The 18,931-nt window shown below is 43.1% G+C and overlaps 1 protein-coding gene across 4 annotated transcripts in view; it reads left to right on the top strand.

Annotated features, from left to right (window-relative positions):
• LOC138497931 (CMP-N-acetylneuraminate-beta-galactosamide-alpha-2,3-sialyltransferase 1-like) overlaps positions 1–18,931 on the top strand; it is a 278,656-nt gene that overhangs the window by 240,304 nt on the left and 19,421 nt on the right. For 3 of the 4 annotated variants that reach the window (XM_069621663.1, XM_069621662.1, XM_069621664.1), the window contains one exon: positions 383–502. The exons of the other annotated variant lie outside the window; for it this stretch is intronic. In XM_069621663.1, coding sequence (XP_069477764.1) covers positions 383–502 — 120 coding nt within the window. The remainder of the gene's footprint in view (positions 1–382; positions 503–18,931) is intronic. 4 annotated transcript variants of the gene reach the window in all.

Below are 18,931 nucleotides of genomic sequence, written 5' to 3'. Positions count from 1 at the left end.
ATTTATCTTAGGTTGAGTAGGTGCCTAATGCCTGCGGGCTTTCGACGCGTAACAAGCATAAAGTAAAGTAAAGTAGGTAAACTAAGTTACTCATCCCGCAGGTCAAGCAGAATTTTAGAACATTTGCAAGGCCTGACTCATGTCACTAATGCTTACTTCAGGGGGACACAAATATGTGGTATTGTTGCTCATTTTAGTTCTCATTTTAGTTCTTGGGTGAAACTAACTTCTGGTAGCATTAAATATTAGTACAACATTGCTAATCAAATGAGGTTGTTCGCTAATCAAGAACATTTTAATAAACCCACTCTGCTAATCAATTTTTTAAAACTAATTAATGCCTTAACATTTATGAAGTAACTAAAATATTTATTTTGTGCAGATATTCGTTTACAATCCCATCTTCATGAAGTATGTTTATGAAAATTGGATGGATAGGCATGGAAAGTATCCTTCCACGGGTATTATGTGCATAGTATTTGCACTTCATGTCTGTGATCAGGTACAGTATTGCTTCAATTAATTCCAATGTTTGTACATGTGAGCAAAGAAAGTAACCATCTGTACTAAACCTTTCTGCTTCTGGAATATTTTCGTTGAGTGTGAGTGGGTATGTCAGTAAGAACACATACATCAGGTAATACATGTAATACATAGAGAACAGACTCTGTGTTATCGCACATCAAGGTAATTGCCCATTTAGAGTAACTAAAACAGGTCATAATTTAAGGCTCACTTACATTGCCATTTAAAACCTGAGACAAACTTGGTGGTGTAAAGCTGCATGTGCAAGATGGTACTGAAGTGATGAAGAACCTGAGGCAAGATGGCGCTTGGACAGAAACAAAAGAGAGTGACAAGGCACACCGATGCCATAGCATATTCCAAGATCGAAAGAGCTGCTGGCGCAGGTGAAACCATTAGAGCTTCATAAACCAGAAAGCATTTTGACTCTGGTACAGCATGCAGCATGCAGCATGGAAAGGTGTTATGGCATTGAACGAAATGCTCACAGGGAAACACATTTCTACAAGTGTAAGATTTGTCACAGAAGCCCAAACTAATACCTACATGTCACAAGAAGAGACCGAGATACAGAAGGGCATGGGTATCCTTGTCAATGATGTTAATGAGGGTGACCATGAAGAGGGAATGCATATGTCCACAACACAAACAGATATGGATTGCAAAGCATTTATGTATGATGCCACAAAAGGCAGAGACACAGATAAAGGGGCAGTATGTCAGAAAAGATGCATATTCCCTTTATAAGAAGTACGACAAAACTATACTCTATGATGAAAGAGAAAATGCACAGAAGAGGCAGAGAGATGAAGCAAGTACATCTATACACACCGGAGGAAGAACAGCTCCAGGAGGAGGAAGTAGCGTGTGCGTGTGAGATGATTACAGCATGGATTTCCTGGATACTAAAGATACACCTTTATCGTCTTGATTGGGTGAAGATGAGGCAAGATACCAAGCTGGGATGCAGAGATCAATTGATCGATTTGGCCTCAGTCTCCCAATAGATGAAGAAGAAGATGATTTCTTAAAAGAGCTCCTAGATGAGCAAAGGAGGATACCCTAAATATTTCCCGTCAAATAAAAAAGAAGTGGCTATAAAGCATGCAGACACATGCAACTGTGAGGAATACATATGCACATGTAGAAAAGAAATGGCATTTATAACCAATACATCCTGTTCTGATATGAGGTCACCTTAGGGCTACTACATTGAAGTGACATGGATGTACTGCAGTAGCATCCGTGGTACCACTTGCATGATAGCAAATGGCAACATGGGATGAATTGGAACCCATTCTGAAACAATTCCTGAAAGAGCTTCTACAACAAAAATAAGGAATCCGGCAAGAGGGAACACTAGTGTCAAATATGCTAATTAAGTCCAGCCTAGGAACAGCAGAAATGGCAGCCAGACAAGCAGCTGCTGAATTAGAGGTTGAACATTATGCATTGCTCAGTGTGACAAGTTTTAATGGGGAAACTCAAGCAAGGAACATTAATATGCTGTATGGTGGAGAAAATGTATTTTAACCACAGGTATATGAAATGCTGAAGTAGGCATCAAAGTCCTATAATAATAACAGTCTGACAGAGGCATCCAAAAAGCCCAAAGGCTGTGCAAATCTCATGCTAAAGATTAAGTTAACTTCTTCACAGCCAAGGAGGAGATTATGGCATTGAGATGAGCAGAAGAGGAGATATTTTACCAGGGGGCATTCCTGCAGATCTTTCAATACTTGGCAACAGCGATGGTTCAGAGAAGAAAGGCACTTAGGCCACTAACAACTTTCCTTAGAAACCTTAGAACACCGCAAGCTGGCATTGGTGGCACTACACGCTACTAAGGCACTCAACAAAGTCTACTGGGACTTTATGCAACTTACCCTCAAAGCACTCCACTTTGGGCCGCTGTTCTGTAGGATGCTCCTGGCCAATTACAGTCCACTGAGAACCTCCTTGCGGGTGAACCGAAAGCAAACTTATCCCATATCACTCACATGTAAGATGAGCCAGAGGTGCACCCTTTCCCATCTAATCTTTGCCCTGATAATGGAGCCCTTTGCCCAATGGATATGCAACAATCCCGCTATTGAGGGGGTGAGAATAGGCCGCAAACATTACAAGTTGTCCCTTAATGCGGATGACCTGATGCTCACCCTCACAAATATTCAACCTCCTTGCAACAGTCCCTCATAGAGCTAGACTCCTTTAGACGGTTTGCAAGCTTTGAGGTTAACTATCATAAATCTTGGGCACTTGGGATGGGGCTGACATCAGATGAGATGGGAGCCTTCATCCCCCCTCCCGATACAATTGGATGAAAAAGCCATGGAGTATTTAGGGGCTCACATCTCAATGTTCCTGAGGGAACTATATGAGGCTTACTTCCCGCACCTCTTTAGAGAGCTGGAAGTTGATTTTGATGGGTCAGATCACAGCCTGTAATATGAATTTTCTCCCAAAATCTCTCTACCTCTATTCGGTGCTCCCAATGGAGATCCTGCAAACTTCCCTCCTCCGATTACAGCAGAAGATATTCAAATTTATATGGCGAGGGAGAAAACCTAGGATTCCTAGAAAGGTGACGGTGGGCAACGCCTGACTGGGTGGGATAGGGGTCCCGAACCTGCAAAATTGTAATGCAGTTAACACATTTTCTCACCTGGCTCACTCCTAATGACCGCCTGAAATAGGTAGACATTGAACAGTCCAGATTGCCACTTTCCATTAGCTCCTTGCCATAAAACCCCCCCTACCCTGAAAACACTGGCCTGGACTACTATCCTCCACAAAAACCATGATGAAGACGTGGGACTTGGTGATGAGAAAGGCAGGGACCCCAAGGGGTGTAGCCCTTCATGCTCCAATTTTCCACAACCCAGACTTTACCCCAGGCCTTCACCCCACCAAATTCAGGAGACAGACACGTGGTGGGAGATTACAATTTTTGTCACAACATTTTGAGAACCATTAGCCTCTGGCCTTCACAAACTACAAGGAAAGGTTCTCCCTGTCTGAGGCAGATAGGTACAGCTACTCTCAAATCCGGCACTGGATAGAGCATCCACTGATAGGAAATGGGGCCACGCATGACCCAAGTCCCATTGAGCTCACCTTGATAGAGGGTTCTCGAGGTGGGAAAATGTTAAGGCTGTATAGGCTCATGCAGGATGATATGAGGATGCCTCGACCCAACTACATGGCCCATTGGGAGGCGGACGTATGCCATCCTATTGAGGACAAAACGTGGGTGACATTTGGACAAGAAACTATTCCTCCTCTAATTGTGTAACTAACAAAGAATTTGCCACCAAGCTAACATACTGGTGCTATTACCCCCCCCCCCCGGTGCGACTGCACTGCTTCAGGAGTTCGCTGAACCCAGCTTGCTGGAGAAAATGTGGGGTTCAAGGGACAGATCTATATATGCGGTGGAAGTGCCCATTGCTCAAACCTTTTGGGAGAAAGTGGTTAACTCAATTGAGACGATCACCCGGGTCAGACTCCTGATAGAGCCGGAGGTGACCTTCTTGGGGGTCCTGGTCCCAGGGATTGTTAAGGATTCTAATCGGGCATCACACACCGGACCAGGACTCTTGCCCTTAGCCTAGGATGTAGCGCTCAATTAGAATACTTTTTCTGGATTTCCTAGAATTCAGATTGAGCTGGAACCCAACCTGTCTCACACCCCCTTTTACAAATACCCTGGGTCAAAATGGACCATGAACCAGCCCGGTTGGTGTGAATGAAATATTTATTTTAAATTAAAAAAAACACACAATTTTAATATTGGAAAGCAACCACCAATGGGGTGATAATTACAATGTAAGCTGATGAAATACACTTGGTTGACATTCTACTATAACATAACCAAAGCACAGATGAATAGGAGCAATTTTACTGTTCGGGTAGTTAGCACCTGAGTTAAGTTTTCCCCCCCTGCAATGTGTCCTCAAACCCCAAATAATGACCTTCCCTCACAAAATGGGAGGTAAAATCAGGTTTGAAAACCTTTGCAATGATGTAAATGACACTAGGAATTAGTAAATAATTAATTTAAATGTGCGGTTGAATGAATGAGTTAAATATGAGTTAGCACAGTATCAAGGATGTAATAAAACTAGCAACTAACTACAAAGCAGGGTACCAACAAAGGGCATACAATTCAAAAATCAACTTTGAAGTGACAACACAGTGCAGCTAGAAACACATGCACAGAATTTGAATTTGCTAAACTAAATTACACGGGTTTAAATGTCAAAAAAGGTTTGATAAACGGGTGAAATAGACAGAATCGGAATGCGGTTTTTAGGATGGGTGATAGATGCACATCACAGGGATAGTAGGAAAGTCAAAGGGTGACTCTAGCTGAAGAACTGGATGAGATTTGAAGGTGAAAGGAAATTTGTTTTTAAAAATAAAAGCAGTTAAAAGAGAAAATCAGTTTAAAAAAGGAAAGGACACATCTTACAAAAACTAGATTTAATGGCTAGATTGTTAAAGAAAGACACGGAGCACTCAAGGTTAATTTGCAAGGTTAACCTTTTCACCTGGTGTTCAGCTCTATGTGGGAGTTAATTCAATTATTCAAAATATGACTAAGGACTTATGCAAGACAGAAATGAATGGAAGAATTGTGCTAACACTAGAAAATCAAGGAACAGAATACACAGAGGATTCAGACTATCTTCAACAAGTTATCAGGGTATGGATGGGATTACTCAGAAGGTGGAACAAAGACAAGGGATCAAGATGTTGTAGGCTATGTGTGGCAATGGGAAGGGGTAAGACTCACAATCAGCTCTAGAGTTTGGGATTTTGGTACGGCCAACCGGGTTTCTGAACTCAATGGATCTGGTCACGGCACAATGGGGGAACTCTCCTAGCAGAAAACAGCTGGACCTGTCTGGTCACAGTGGTATGCAGGTAGAGAGGCAAAAAGCCGGTCTGGTCACAGGATACTCTCCAAAAGGGTACCACAGCTTTTCCCCTTTTATCCCTGAGTTAGTGGAATTTTGGTATGGGGTTTAGTTCTGAAGGGTGGTTCTGCCTGGATAAGAGGGCCTGGATCAATTATCCCTTTTCTGGCAGTGCAGTGTGGAATCTTGCAGGATGAATATAAAATGTCTGAGTACGCAGGCACTGGAAAATTCAAACGAGAGTCCTTTGTCTCTGTGAGCTCCCCCTTTTTATAAGGCGGATGACATCACAGGATTATACGGTGGGGCAGGTTTAGGATGGGCATACCTCTTACAACTGGATTTGTCAGGGGTGATTGTTACCACCTTGTTGTCAGCCAGTTGGGTTTCAGGGTCATGACATCAGATTTATGATGTGTGCTTTACAATGCATAGGATCATCCCACAGTTGCTTATGCTAAAACCAGTTATGCCACAAACATGCACCTTTTTACAGTTGTGGCACTTTTGAAACTTACATAGGCAGATTACATATTTCACAAAGAGCATGGCAGGCCAACTCCCAAGTTTGTAGGATTTTTTTTCGTCCTTCTAATAATTTTTCAGGATTTTCAGTGGGAAATATTTCACTTACAATTCATTAACTGTATACATGTTTACATATTATCATAAGGCATGTAGGTATTGGATGCAAAGTGGCACCATATACACTTTCCCCAGAATATAGAGTTTTCCATCATTTCCGTCCCCAATATCCTAGTGAAGGCTACCATGTCTTAATTTAAAGCCACCAAAATTGCATTTAAACTGTAAAACCCTTGCATTACTGTGTTGTTCAATAACAGTCTTAAAGTTTATTAATTAAAATAGTCTTTTGAGCCAGATGGCCAGCATTGTCTCGCAAATAAGGGCGAGGTGCGGCTAAGTGCATTCTCCGTGCTATTTTGCTGTGCTTTGGATTGTTTAAAGCTGCTGGACAAGACTGTGTTGCCCTTGCAACGTGAAGGACCTTACTGTGTGAAACATTGTGCGGAGGTCTGCAGCGTGAGAAATATCATTACTGCTGCTTTAAGAAAACTGGCGTGGAAGCGAGCGCTCCGCCTCTCTTGAAACCTCTACTGCTCTTAAGCCTTCTTCCTTCGTAAAGCGACGCGAAGTGCGGCTAAGTGTAGTCTCTGGCAGTCTGCTCCGTGCTATTTTGCTGTGCTTTTGGATTGTTTAAAGTTGCTGGACAAGACTGTGTTACCCTTGCAACGTGAAAGACCTTACTGTGTGAAACATTGTGCGGAGGTCTGCAGCGTGAGAAATATCATTACGGCTGCTTTAAGAAAACTGGCGTGGAAGCGGGCGCTCCGCCTCTCTTGAAACCTCTACTGCTCTTAAGCCTTCTTCCTTCGCGACGCGAAGCGACGCGAAGTGCGGCTAAGTGCAGTCTCTGGCAGTCTGCTCCATGCTATTTTGCTGTGCTTTTGGATTGTTTAAAGTTGCTGGACAAGACTGTGTTACCCTTGCAACGTGAAAGACCTTACTGTGTGAAACATTGTGCGGAGGTCTGCAGCGTGAGAAATATCATTACTGCTGCTTTAAGAAAACTGGCGTGGAAGCGGGTTGAAACCTCTACTGCTCTTAAGCCTTCTTCCTTCGCGAAGAGACGCGAAGTGCAGTCTCTGGCAGTCTGCTCCATGCTATTTTGCTGTGCTATTGGATTGTTTAAAGCTGCTGGACAAGACTGTGTTCCCCTTGCAACGTGAAGGACCTTACTGTGTGAAACATTGTGCGGAGGTCTGCAGCGTGAGAAATATCATTACTGCTGCTTTAAGAAAACTGGCGTGGAAGCGGGCGCTCCGCCTCTCTTGAAACCTCTACTGCTCTTAAGCCTTCTTCCTTCACGAAGGGACGCAAAGTGCGGCTAAGTGCAGTCTCTGGCAGTCTGCGGCAGGAAGGCACGAAGGCAGCAAGGTAATTTTGAGACCCCTTTTTTTTTAAAGACTTGCATATCGACCTGGTACCTCTGAAATTCCAGTAAATTTGGCCAGGTTTTATTGACTAACTGCTTACAATGGTTGACTCCCCGGTTACAAAGCCTTCGCCACACAGGACAGTGGCGGGTTGCTACCCCGAGGTAGCCATTACATGCAGTACTGCTTCGTATGAAAACATTTTACAAATAAATGTGGAAACGGCTGAGGTGGTGGTGAAAGGAACTAGTTCAGGAGCAGGGGAAGGCTCCCATACACAGCTTCACTCACAGCCCCAACAGCCTTTACAGATCCCGGAAATATCGGCGCCACCCAAAGAAACTGGAATTTGTGGACTTTCAAATAGTATGGTGGCCATTGAAGACATGGGTCAGAGTATGGAACCACAAATGGGACCGTCCCCTAAGGATACAGTGCGGGAGGTTTCCCCTAACTTGACTCCCTTATATTCTACTCCCTCCTCTCCAAAGGACTTGGGTGAAACTTATGATGATGAGACGGGCTCCCCAAGGCCAACCCCCTCTTCAGATGTGAACCCCTTTGTCTTTGGTTCTTTAAATGGGACCAAAAGAGATCAGCCCCTTGCAAAAAAGCCGGATAATGGCTGGAAACCCTTCGGGATTTCCTTGCTGAACACTGATTTCCACACGAACTACTCTAGTGTGAACCAGCATAACAGGGTGACCACTCGAGAATGTCTTCCGGATCCCTTTACGTCACGGCCCAGACCCCAACAAATTAACATTTTAGGGCCTTATACATTCATCCCCGAGCGTAAGGGGTCATCATCAAATAAATGGGGGGGGCCTCTTGACTCAGTTAATAAAACTCTACCTCGGGGACCCTCACAAAGATTCCACAAAGGAGTATTCCCCCAGCAAGCGCCATTTCCAAGTAAACGGCAACGAAGACAACCCTCTCCTACAGACGAGGATCTCTTGTCTGTCTTGGAATCTACCCAAGGAGATGCCCCTTCTAAAAAGGATCCTCAAATCGATCCTGGAATGATTACAGCATTTGCTCTTGTAATGGCCCCCTTTCTGAAACTTATAGAGTCACAAAGTGATCAGCTTCGGGACCATACGACAACAATTGCAATGCTATTTTCTAAAATGATCTTTATAGAAGGCTTCGTCTCTGCAATTCAGTCGAAACTCGAAAAAAACGACGAACATACGACTGAAATTTTGAAAAGTATCATCGAGCCGATTATAAAAGAAAAAGAAATAAGGAGATCGGAAAGGTCAAGTCTTCGGTTAGGGAGTGCAGGTGGCCCAGAGAGTGGTTTGTCAACTCTGGAGCTGTCTCAAAACCCACAGGTGGTTTTGCCTACAAAGAGTACTCTTGAGGAAATTTCCACTACTAAATACATGGACACTTCTACCAACACGGACCCTTCTGTGTGGGCAACTAGCCCTGCAATGAAGGAGGGTAGGCGAGCACCGAAAGAAGGATGTTCAGTGACTTCCATTGCAACAAATACTTTGCCCCAGGTTACACTGGATCAGCCCGAGGCTCCAGTGCCAACTAACAACATCAAATTGTTTGACTTATTTAGGAAACCAAAATCAGGTCTATCCCCTTTGAAGGAAGGTTTACTCAAAGTAAACAAGAAAGGGGACAAAAACTATGGGAAAATGGTTACATTAACGGAAAAAACCTATAGGACAGAGGCCTTTGCCTATTAGGAAACCCACAATGATATCCAAAATTGCTACTGGTCTACACCTTCCAAGGAACTTGGCATTTCCCTGCAAACCGCCGATTCACGAGAGACCATTAAAAAAAACAGATAATGCTTCCGCCGCCCGCCCAAAAGTGAGTCCTGACGTGTCCCCTCGCCCTCTGGACATCAAGACAGCGAATGAAAATATGGATATTTCTCTTATGGACTTATCTGTTTATTCGCACATAAACACCTCATGGGAGGGGAAGTCGGGATCTAACACTTCTGAAACAGAAAGTGGTACCGAGGACGAAGACCCAGAAATATACAACAAGACCAAAGGTGTCGATTCTAAAGGGGAGACGAAGGGTCAGATGGCTAAAGACAGGGTGGAGCGGCAAGTGTCTTTCAAAAAGCCCTTAATGCCCATGTTGTCGATCCTGAACCCGGACTTCGACAAAACATTCAAGTGGAAAACCAGAGTGCACTCTGGTAGAGAAGAATCGGCCAGCCCCACAGAAAAAGAAAGGACAGACATAAGTCCATTCAATGCCTTGGTTTACACAACACTGGAAGACAGAAGGAACTTCCTTGTCCAGAGATCCTTGGAAACTAACAGTAGCAAAGGAGTCAGCCCTGACGCGAAAAAGGAAATTAAAAGAACAGTGTCATGGGCAGAAACGATTGAGAGTAAGCCGGTACGTGGGCCTACCAACCAGAATGCTCACAAAGGATCTGGGGCAAATAATGCCAAGGAACATTACAGAGTTCTACTGGAAAGAACTCTAGGTTATGAACACAACTTAACTATGAATCGGGCAAATGTTATGAGGCTCTTACAATCCCTGGACCGTCCTGAGAAATTAAAATCAAGGGATTTAGATAGGATTGAATTCCACAATGAACAGCGACACGACAGTGTGATTCTCCACACAGGTGATCAAAACACCAAAAACTCACTCTTAGAGCTGGGTCCAAAACTCAACTTATGTGGATTTGTGCTTAAGGAGTTGGAGGAGGAAATTAGAACTGATCGTGAAGTTCCAAAGGATCTGAAACATCCACTAAGTAACTCCTCAATCTCCACTACCAAACCCAATAAGGAACAGGTGATGAAAGTGGGAAATAGTGGTAGGGGGACCCAAGAGGTTGACAGTAGAAGAGACCAAGTGCACTTATTCCTGATTGGCAGTTGCTCTTATGCAATGTATATTGGGGCCCGACAGCTCGAGAAGTGGACAAATTCATGGAAGTTCTACTGGAAGCCATAGATGATGCGAGGATCGATTGCTCGTCACTCGAAATTCTGCTATGTGCAGACTTTAACATGGAATGCTACGATAAGAAGCAGAGGAAAATAGAGCTCCTGCCTCTGAATGCCTCAAAAAATATAACGAGAGGAGTGACCATGGAGAAGGAACTAATAGCCAGGAACATACACATGGTAAACGGGAACTTGGCTGGTGACAAACCGGCCACCCCTACATGGAAACGGGCTGCCCAAACGAGCACATTGGACTACATTTTTGCATCAGAAAACCTCTTTGGAAAACTAACATTGTTGGAAGTGATCCCCACGATCCAGAGTGACCATAATATTCTGGAACTCAAATCTGAGGCCTGGGATAAGTTGTCGTTTGCACCAGGTAAACATCTACCAAACCAGCTTCTTGAGTTATCTTCTGGGGGCAATAGACTACGTATGGGTAGAAAAGAGACGGTCCTGGCACTGGATTTCTTAATCAAGGACCAAGGTCCCAATTTGATAGAATATGCTGAAGCACTGAAGATCTTTCGCCCAAAGGTAGTTGCCAAGGAAATCCATCAATGCAAGCGGCACTGTTACGACCATCAAGTAGTGACAAAAAAAAAATTGGTAAGAAAAGCCAGGAGGTTATACGTCAAAACCAGTGCACCGGCTGACCTAGTCCTGTATAATAAAGCTAGAAACAACTACAGGAACTGGCTTAAGCAACATAAACATCAAATAATGCAACAAGACAGTGAGAAGATGCTTCATCTACTATCTACCAAAAACATCACTGGTATTTGGAAATTGATTAATGAAATAAACATCCCTTCTGATTCAAAAATGGTGAACCCCATAGCCTCAGAAGTTTGGGAAACTCACTTTCGGAACCTTTATTCTATGGGGAAAATCTGTGTTCCCGCCTCATTCTTACCATCGAATGGAAAGATATCCTAGACCTCATTAAACACTCCAATTCTTCAAGGGCTGCAGGACCAGATGGTCATCCTTAAAAGGGACCCGGAAAAATGGGCTTCATTTATGTTGGTTTTGTTCAACGACATAACAAGACTAAAAAAGTTACCTAAATCTTGGACGACGTCCATAATTGTGCCGATTTTTAAGAAGGGAGACAGGTCCGCGCCCACGAACTACAGACCGATCGCCCTTTTGGATGTCGTCGGCAAAATATTTGCAGCAATAATCTTGAAACATCTGAATAATCGGAGTTGGTTGGCAGAGCATTTGGACCCTTGGCAATCAGGCTTTCGAAAGGGCATTGGAACATCCCGAAATGTTCTAATCATAAATATAATTAAATGTATGGTTAAGGACAAGAAATACAAGAACATCTACATCGCATCAATAGACTTGGAACAGGCGTTTGATTCTGTTGACCGCGGAATTCTATGGCAAAAAATGAGGAAATGGGGTTGTCCGAACAACCTGGGAGGACCTCTGGAAGCACTGCACACTGGGACAACCCTCAAAGTGAGGTTGGACAGACAGGGCAACCTATCAAACAATGTGGAGGCCTTGAATGGTCTGAAACAGGGCTGTCGGTTGGCTCCTGCCGATTTTTGTCTTTTCATATCCGATATGCAGGAAGCTTTCGAAGCAGTGAGATGTTTCCCCCAAAAAATCGCAGAGACCACCGTGGTTAGGCTGTTGTTTGCGGACGACCTCCTGTTGCTAGACCAGACGGCTGTCGGATTACAGCGGCAACTAAAGGCACTTGAGTTATACATACAAGGAAACGGCCTCCGTATAAATCCAAAAAAAAAGATCTTGAGGCTAGCACCTATCATTGGCATGAAAAATCTAAGGTGGCTCCTATCGGGGGAAGAGGTACCAGTGGTCTCGACCATGGTATACCTTGGAGTAACTTTAAACAACAGCATCCAAGATGGTCCGGGTATTGTAAGGCTTAGAAGTAAAGTTACGAACTTTGTTAATTAAGCAATGATACTGTTCCTTCTCCCTTCGTCCTCTGATAGATTTTTACAAACTGAAAGTTGTGCCTATTCTCACTTACGCGGCGGAGGCGAATTTCTTCATTAATTCAGACGTTTGGAAACTGTTGGAGGGCCTATTCTGGAAAAGAGTATTGGGCTTACCGACATCAATTCCAATGGAAATTCCAATGGAGAGTGTGCGTAAAGAACTGGGCCTATCCTCCCATTACATATCCATGGTCTGGAAATCCTTAACACTCCTTGGCAAATGTCTGCACCCACAGGAAAGAAACAGATTTGTGGCAATTAATGAAGCAATCAAAAGAAAACTGATTCCGGTTCTAACCAAGTGGCAATTAATCTGCTCAGAAATTCTGAATACCATAGCATTAAAACTAGACAATCTTATGTTAAACCCGCTCATGGTAAAGAGGAAACTCTTGGATTGGGATTGGACAGTCACTCTGGACAGGCTTAGTGTTTTGCCATCAATAACCCAAGGTATGGACGAGCACTACTGCAGAGATACCGTTCACCCGTACTTGGATAAATTTCCCTCAAATACGGAAAGGCAGCGGTTTCTAAAATTTAGATTAAACCTTTTCCACACAAGAGAAGTCCTAGGGAGAAGAAACAAAAAAGAGGAAAAACCCAGTTTGCTGTGTCGAGGCTGTGGGCAGGAGGCTGAAACCTTACAGCATCTGGTAATGAACTGCGTTACCTTATCTAAGCACAGAGAGAAATGGTTGGGGTCGCACCTTTTAAATTTAAGTACTTTAACCTTGCAGGATAGGTGGTTAATCCTGAGAAGGGGAGAAAAAGTATCTATGACTTTGGCTTTGTTGAATTTCGTGAGAGAAATCTCTTCAATTCTGGATATTTAGTTATTGTTCCTTAGTTATACTGTTTTCTCCCCTATATATAATTGAAGTAATTGTGTTTTTTTTTAATTCTCTTTCCTTACCTCCACTATGCATTTAAAGTTTCCTTTGGTAACTAATTGATGCAATAAAATAAAAAATAAAAAAATAAGGGCATAAACTCCAAGGCTGCTCTGGAGTTGGCTTTGAAGCCCCCCAGTTGAAGTTGAGGGGAGGGTTATTCGCAATTTCACACCTAAGTGTCCTGGAATCTATTGTCGCAGGCCCAAGTCCAGACACAAAGTCTGACGAGTGTGTGATATGCTTCCTCTTGGTCCATTCAGAGTTTCCAAGGGGGTGGTCCCTTTTGGGGGAAGGCAACACCTGTTCCCAGCAAACAAATGTTCTTTGAAGCCAAGCAAGAAAACATGTTTTGCTGGTTTCCCAGTACAGCATATGCATTTATTTATTTATTTATATGTTTTCCCTGGGCCAGAAGCAAGGCTGTTGGAATAAAACATTATATTACATTTCAAACAAACCCCCCTTTACATTGCTAGGCAAGGACAGGGCCTTATTCAACATTACACCTTTAAACATACGTTTTTTGTTTGCAAAAGCATCCATTTTTACACATGGTTGATTCTGCTGGGATGTCATTTTCAAATGCAGCCTTCTGACATTCATTTTCTGAATCTTTCCAAAGCCCCAGTCATGTTTCCAACGCACAAGCATCTGTCAAAATAAAGATCCCTTGAAACCGACATATGCACAGAGAGATAGGGTTTCTTTTGAAGAGTTTATCTGGGATATTTTGTAGTAAAAAGTCAAGTGTTTTTACGTACTTTTGGGAGTAAAGTTGTTTGTGATTTCACAGATTCTTCCTGACACAGGCTATCATTCAGTGAGAAATGCTATCTTTAGCTGGGGCACAACCTGAATATGGCTGGGCAAGCTGTGTCTCACTGGATTAGGACCGTGTACTGTTGAACAGATAAAAAAGGCAATCAGGGCGGCATCATTTTAAATGGACAATATTTCCCTTTTCAATGGGAATTTCTGAGCTAGCAGCAAAGCAGCGCTGCTTTTCAACTCTCTTCTTTGGTGCACATCCAGAAACACACTGGCAGCCTTTCTTCGTGTGTTCCCGGTTCCATCTTGGCAAAGACAGCGCAGCCATTATTTTGTAAAACGCAGTTTTAAGGCAAGGCGATAGTGATCAACAGTGCCAGTACAGCCATTTTGCTGGTAACTGCTGAAGTGCAGATTGGTGATCGAGGGGAATTCTGGTGGGTGATTAAATGTACTCCACAGGATATACCGATGTCTGTGGTGACAGCTAAACTAATTACCCAGCTCCTGTTAGCTTCAAGAATCATAATTGCACGGGCTTGGAAATCTCTCGAAGGTCCGCTGTTACCTCTGTGGTGGGTGAAAATCTGGGACATTCTGATGGCAAAGAACGTCACAGTGGCAAAAGAAGAGATGCTGCACCGGTTCACAGATATTTGGTCCCCCATCCTGGAGAACCTTCTGTCGTAGGCACACAAGCCACATCAAGCGGTGTTATTCATACGCAATCATTAATTTTATGTGGGCCACACTGGGTCTTGCCGGGTCTCAGGAGAGAACAGGGATGGGGCTGGATATTGATGGGCAGGTAGTGTGGGATTGGCCAAAGAAGACGTTGTATCATGCGTTAATATACGTAAGAGTCCTGTTGTTGGAATTTGCTCTATGATCACAACCTATTTTAAATGAAGTTGGTAAAAAGAATGTTGAGCTTCTTTACAGATTGACAATTAAGTTCTTTAAGGGAAAAGGATATAGACAGATATTTTGCATGAGTTGAAAAGCAGCATTATGAACAGACTGGATTCTCTAGGTTTGAAAATGAGTTAGGTTGTCATGCAGTGAACCGGCGTGATCAAGGTGGGAGGGTATGAGGGATCCGACTGAAGGGTCATGATGGTCTTGGGGGAGTAAACGACAGGCTTTTCTTGAATGACCTAAGGTGGAAAAATATGTTTAATATTTCAAACTGAGGTCCATATATGCCATTAGATTCTGAGTTTGTTTTACTTTAGTGACAATTTGGATTTTTTTAATTGAAAAAACAGATTTGTGTGATGGATGCCAGGTTCCTCTTTAGAAGGTATTTTTGACCAAGAAAGAGGATTTCCATTTTCTCAATATTAAGTTTTGGGCTGTTGGAGTGCATCTATTCTTTGACACCCTGAAGGGCTTTGGAGATGTTTTTAGGGGTTTTCAGCATTCGTTATGCAAAGATAGATGTATGTGTCATAAGCATATTGGTACAAGTTGATGTGGTTACTGCATAGCAGAGTCACAGGAGTTATGCATTGAATAGTTGAAGGAAAAGGAGGAGCCCTGAGAAACACCAGAAGATACAGGTGAGGAAAGTGAATCAAGGTGACTAAGTCTGATTTCTTTGTCGATGATTTGTCAGAAAACTTTGGAACCATCACATGGTGAAATCTTAAGGCAACAGTGATCTGTTTCAACCATTCCTGGAGGCATTCTTGGCTGAATGTGATGAAAGCAGCTGATAGATGTAGTAGGATGAGCATGGGCAAGTCAATTTAAACAGGACAAGGAAATATGTGATGCCAGGCATTAAGCAGTGTATGTTCTGTGCTGTGTTTGGGAGTGAACCTGGGCTGGCGGTTGTCCAAGAACATGTTGCATTTCACATGGGCATGTAATTGTTTAGTAATGTTCTTAGTGATCCAAAGGAGGCCAGCTAGGGTCGATACTTTGAAAGCATGAGCATATACCAATGAGGTATTTTAGAAGTGTGATGAAAGAGCTCTTCACTGTATCAGGATCCTTGTTTTAATGAATTTGGTTACAGGAGTGATGAGAATAGTTAGTGCAGCTGGAAACATGTCATTAGATTCACTGGCAGGTGTGAGCCTTTTGATTAGCAGCAGAACATCTTTGGTGGTTATGGTCTTGAAGGAGAAAGCATAGGCACCTGGATTACAGAATGGTTATTGCGGGGGGAGAAGAGATCTCTGTCACAATGTTGCTTCTATTATTGTATATGAATTCTAGGTAGTTGCAAAGATTCTGGGAGAGAGAAGTCTTGTCATGCAGGACAATGAAGTAAGAAGGGAAATAGTGTGTCAACGTTGTTTGGAAGTGTTGACAGAGTACAGTATTCTTAAAGATAGAAAATGGTTTCTTAACATCAACAATGTCTTCAAAGGTGTTTGAAAGGTGTTTTTTCTGGCTTGTTTGTATGAAAGTTAATGTGCCTGAATACCATTTTTAAGCCATTCAGTCTCACATTTCCTCACTTGACTTTTACTAGTTGCTTCACTGCACATAGTGTTTTCTTTCAAAATACTGTCATCCAAAACACTGCATTTATTAGTGCTTAGGACAACATATGTAAGCAAACAACATGCCTGCATGGATGGGTTTCTGCTCCCTGCGGGCCGCAAAAAAAACAGGGTCACCCAAAAGGGACTTCTGGCCAAAGTGCTGCACCGAATTGACCCACGACGAAAGGGCGGTGCCAAAACGTCCTGCTTCGGATCAATCAGCAGAAATACTAGTATTGGTAAGTACCAGCTTACATATTCCATTTGGCGCTGCTCATAAGTGGGCAGACCCTAATAAACATATACATCATACAGATCGGTACACCCCATACATATACATTCTATGATAAACTGGAGCTAGGCATATACAATTGTCTAAGCATTTTGAAGACACGTTACCTCAAAATGCTGTAATTTACTGTTGTGTTTTGTGTATTTCTGCTATTGAAGGCAAAACAGTTCTGGATGCTGTAATTCACGGTTGTGACTGACAATGAAAATCATAATTCATTGGGGGATGTCATAGTACAGACAATCATTTTATGGTATCCAGTGTTTTAACGAATAAAAAAAACAGAGAATGACTCTGATATTGAAACAATAATAATGAAAAAGTATCGAATTTGAAAGAAATATATATATATGGGGTGGGGTAAGGGGGTTAAAACGGATGAGGGGGTGTGGGGTGGTTTTATAATCATAGGGAAACAGTGGCCTTAGGGAAGGGACCCCCAAATAACTGTTTTTAAAAATCGATATTTTTTCGTTATAAAAGTTTCATTGTAAAATCATTTCCTGTAATTTAATTTGGCAAACTCACCTACAACCCATTTTACATTCTTCCCGTGGGTGTGTTCAGGCCCAAAGGAAGAAGGTTATTCTACTTGCAGATCGGTGTTGCACTTAGAGGCAGGCCTGTGAAATGGACATACCTGCAGCTGAGCTTGGCACTTATCCTATTGTATCATGTTCAGCAGTAGTCATTTCACTGTGACTAACCTTCTGCAAAACAAGGCACTGCTGTCTAAGAAGCGTGGTTTCATGTAGCAGAGGGAAATCTAAGGGAGGTGGGGAGTGTCAGAGGACGCACGGTCTGACAGAAAATTTCCTAGAAAGCAAACAACAGTGGCCCACATAAACACATCTCAATCCATGATTTTGTGTACTATAGTATATGTCATTTGGGTTAGCTTTTTAGTGAAAAGTTGTCTCAAAAGGGCATTTTACAGGTCCGGAGAGTCCATTAAAGTGGTTCACAAACTGGCCGATCAGGTTAGACCTTCAGTTGCTGCCCTATTCCCATATTGCCCAGTCTAAGCCTAATAAGAAGGGGGTCATTTTTCTGTAATACTGAAGGAGCAGAGAATTAATTAATGCGCCTGGGGTGGATAGAAGCGGACAGGTAAGATGTTTTATTTGGTCAATAAAACAGACTTTATGAAGATGGCACAGAGCAGCAGGGCAGACAGCAATTTCATTTAGAAATTTCCAGTAGTTGTAGGAAGGCACCTATTATGTGTTGTTTCACTCAAGAGTCTCCACTTGTTCCTGTGCACCACTGCACCATGCCAACATCTCAGCGGTTGGGAAATAGACAGGGAGGGCTGTTTACACCAGTGTCATTTACATTGATAGGCATATAAAGTGGGGAACATTACAGACAACTTGTGCTTTGTTTCCATGCCTATGATGCCACTTAGCACCTCCCAAAGAAAATGCCAATCAGAAATCTATATCACATTTCATAATGACTTTTGTCCAATGGATTTTGGTCTTGCCGTACACCGCTTCAGCAACAAGCCGTGAACTGCGGGGGCATACCGAGTCAGGTAATGGCCAGGGCCCATAGTTGCAGGCCCAAGTGAAGGCCTGGGCCTGTGACAGGCAAATTGCTTTTAGTACCCCGGCCCGCAAGACCGGTGTACTAACAGCAGTGTTTTTCTGTTCCGAAACGTTCAAAAGAATGGCCACCGGGGATGGGAAAATGGATTCTGTTTTCCCTTTCCATGGCAGCCATTGATACTGAATGGAAAAAGGTAAACAAATGAAATGGCCACCATGAAAAGGGAGAATGGACAAGAAGTAGTCCATTCTCCATTTCCATGGTGGCCATTAAAAAATGTAAGAAAAACTTAAATAAAGAAAGTGGCTGCCATGGAAAGGAGAGACGGGGCTATTACCCTTCTCTCCTTTCCATGATGGACTGTTGTGGATCGGGAGGGAACGCGCTGGGGACAGAGGTGTTCCCAATGTGTTTGCTCCTGAAATGGACCAAAAAACAGGTAAGTGGGGATGGGAGTGTGGGGAGGAAATTGTTTGTATTGGGGGGGACACTTACCTGAATCGCCAGCGGGGAAGATGGCAGCCTCCAGCCATGTGGTAGCTCGAAGCGGGGAATTACCCCATTCCGAGCCTCCTCATTGGC

This window comes from Ambystoma mexicanum, chromosome 5q (genome assembly GCF_040938575.1).
Source record: "Ambystoma mexicanum isolate Mex_15411 chromosome 5q, UKY_AmexF1_1, whole genome shotgun sequence".
NCBI classification, from domain to species: domain Eukaryota; kingdom Metazoa; phylum Chordata; class Amphibia; order Caudata; family Ambystomatidae; genus Ambystoma; species Ambystoma mexicanum.
The sequence above is the reverse complement of the archived record's forward strand: the minus strand, read 5'-3'. Positions and strand labels throughout refer to the sequence as shown.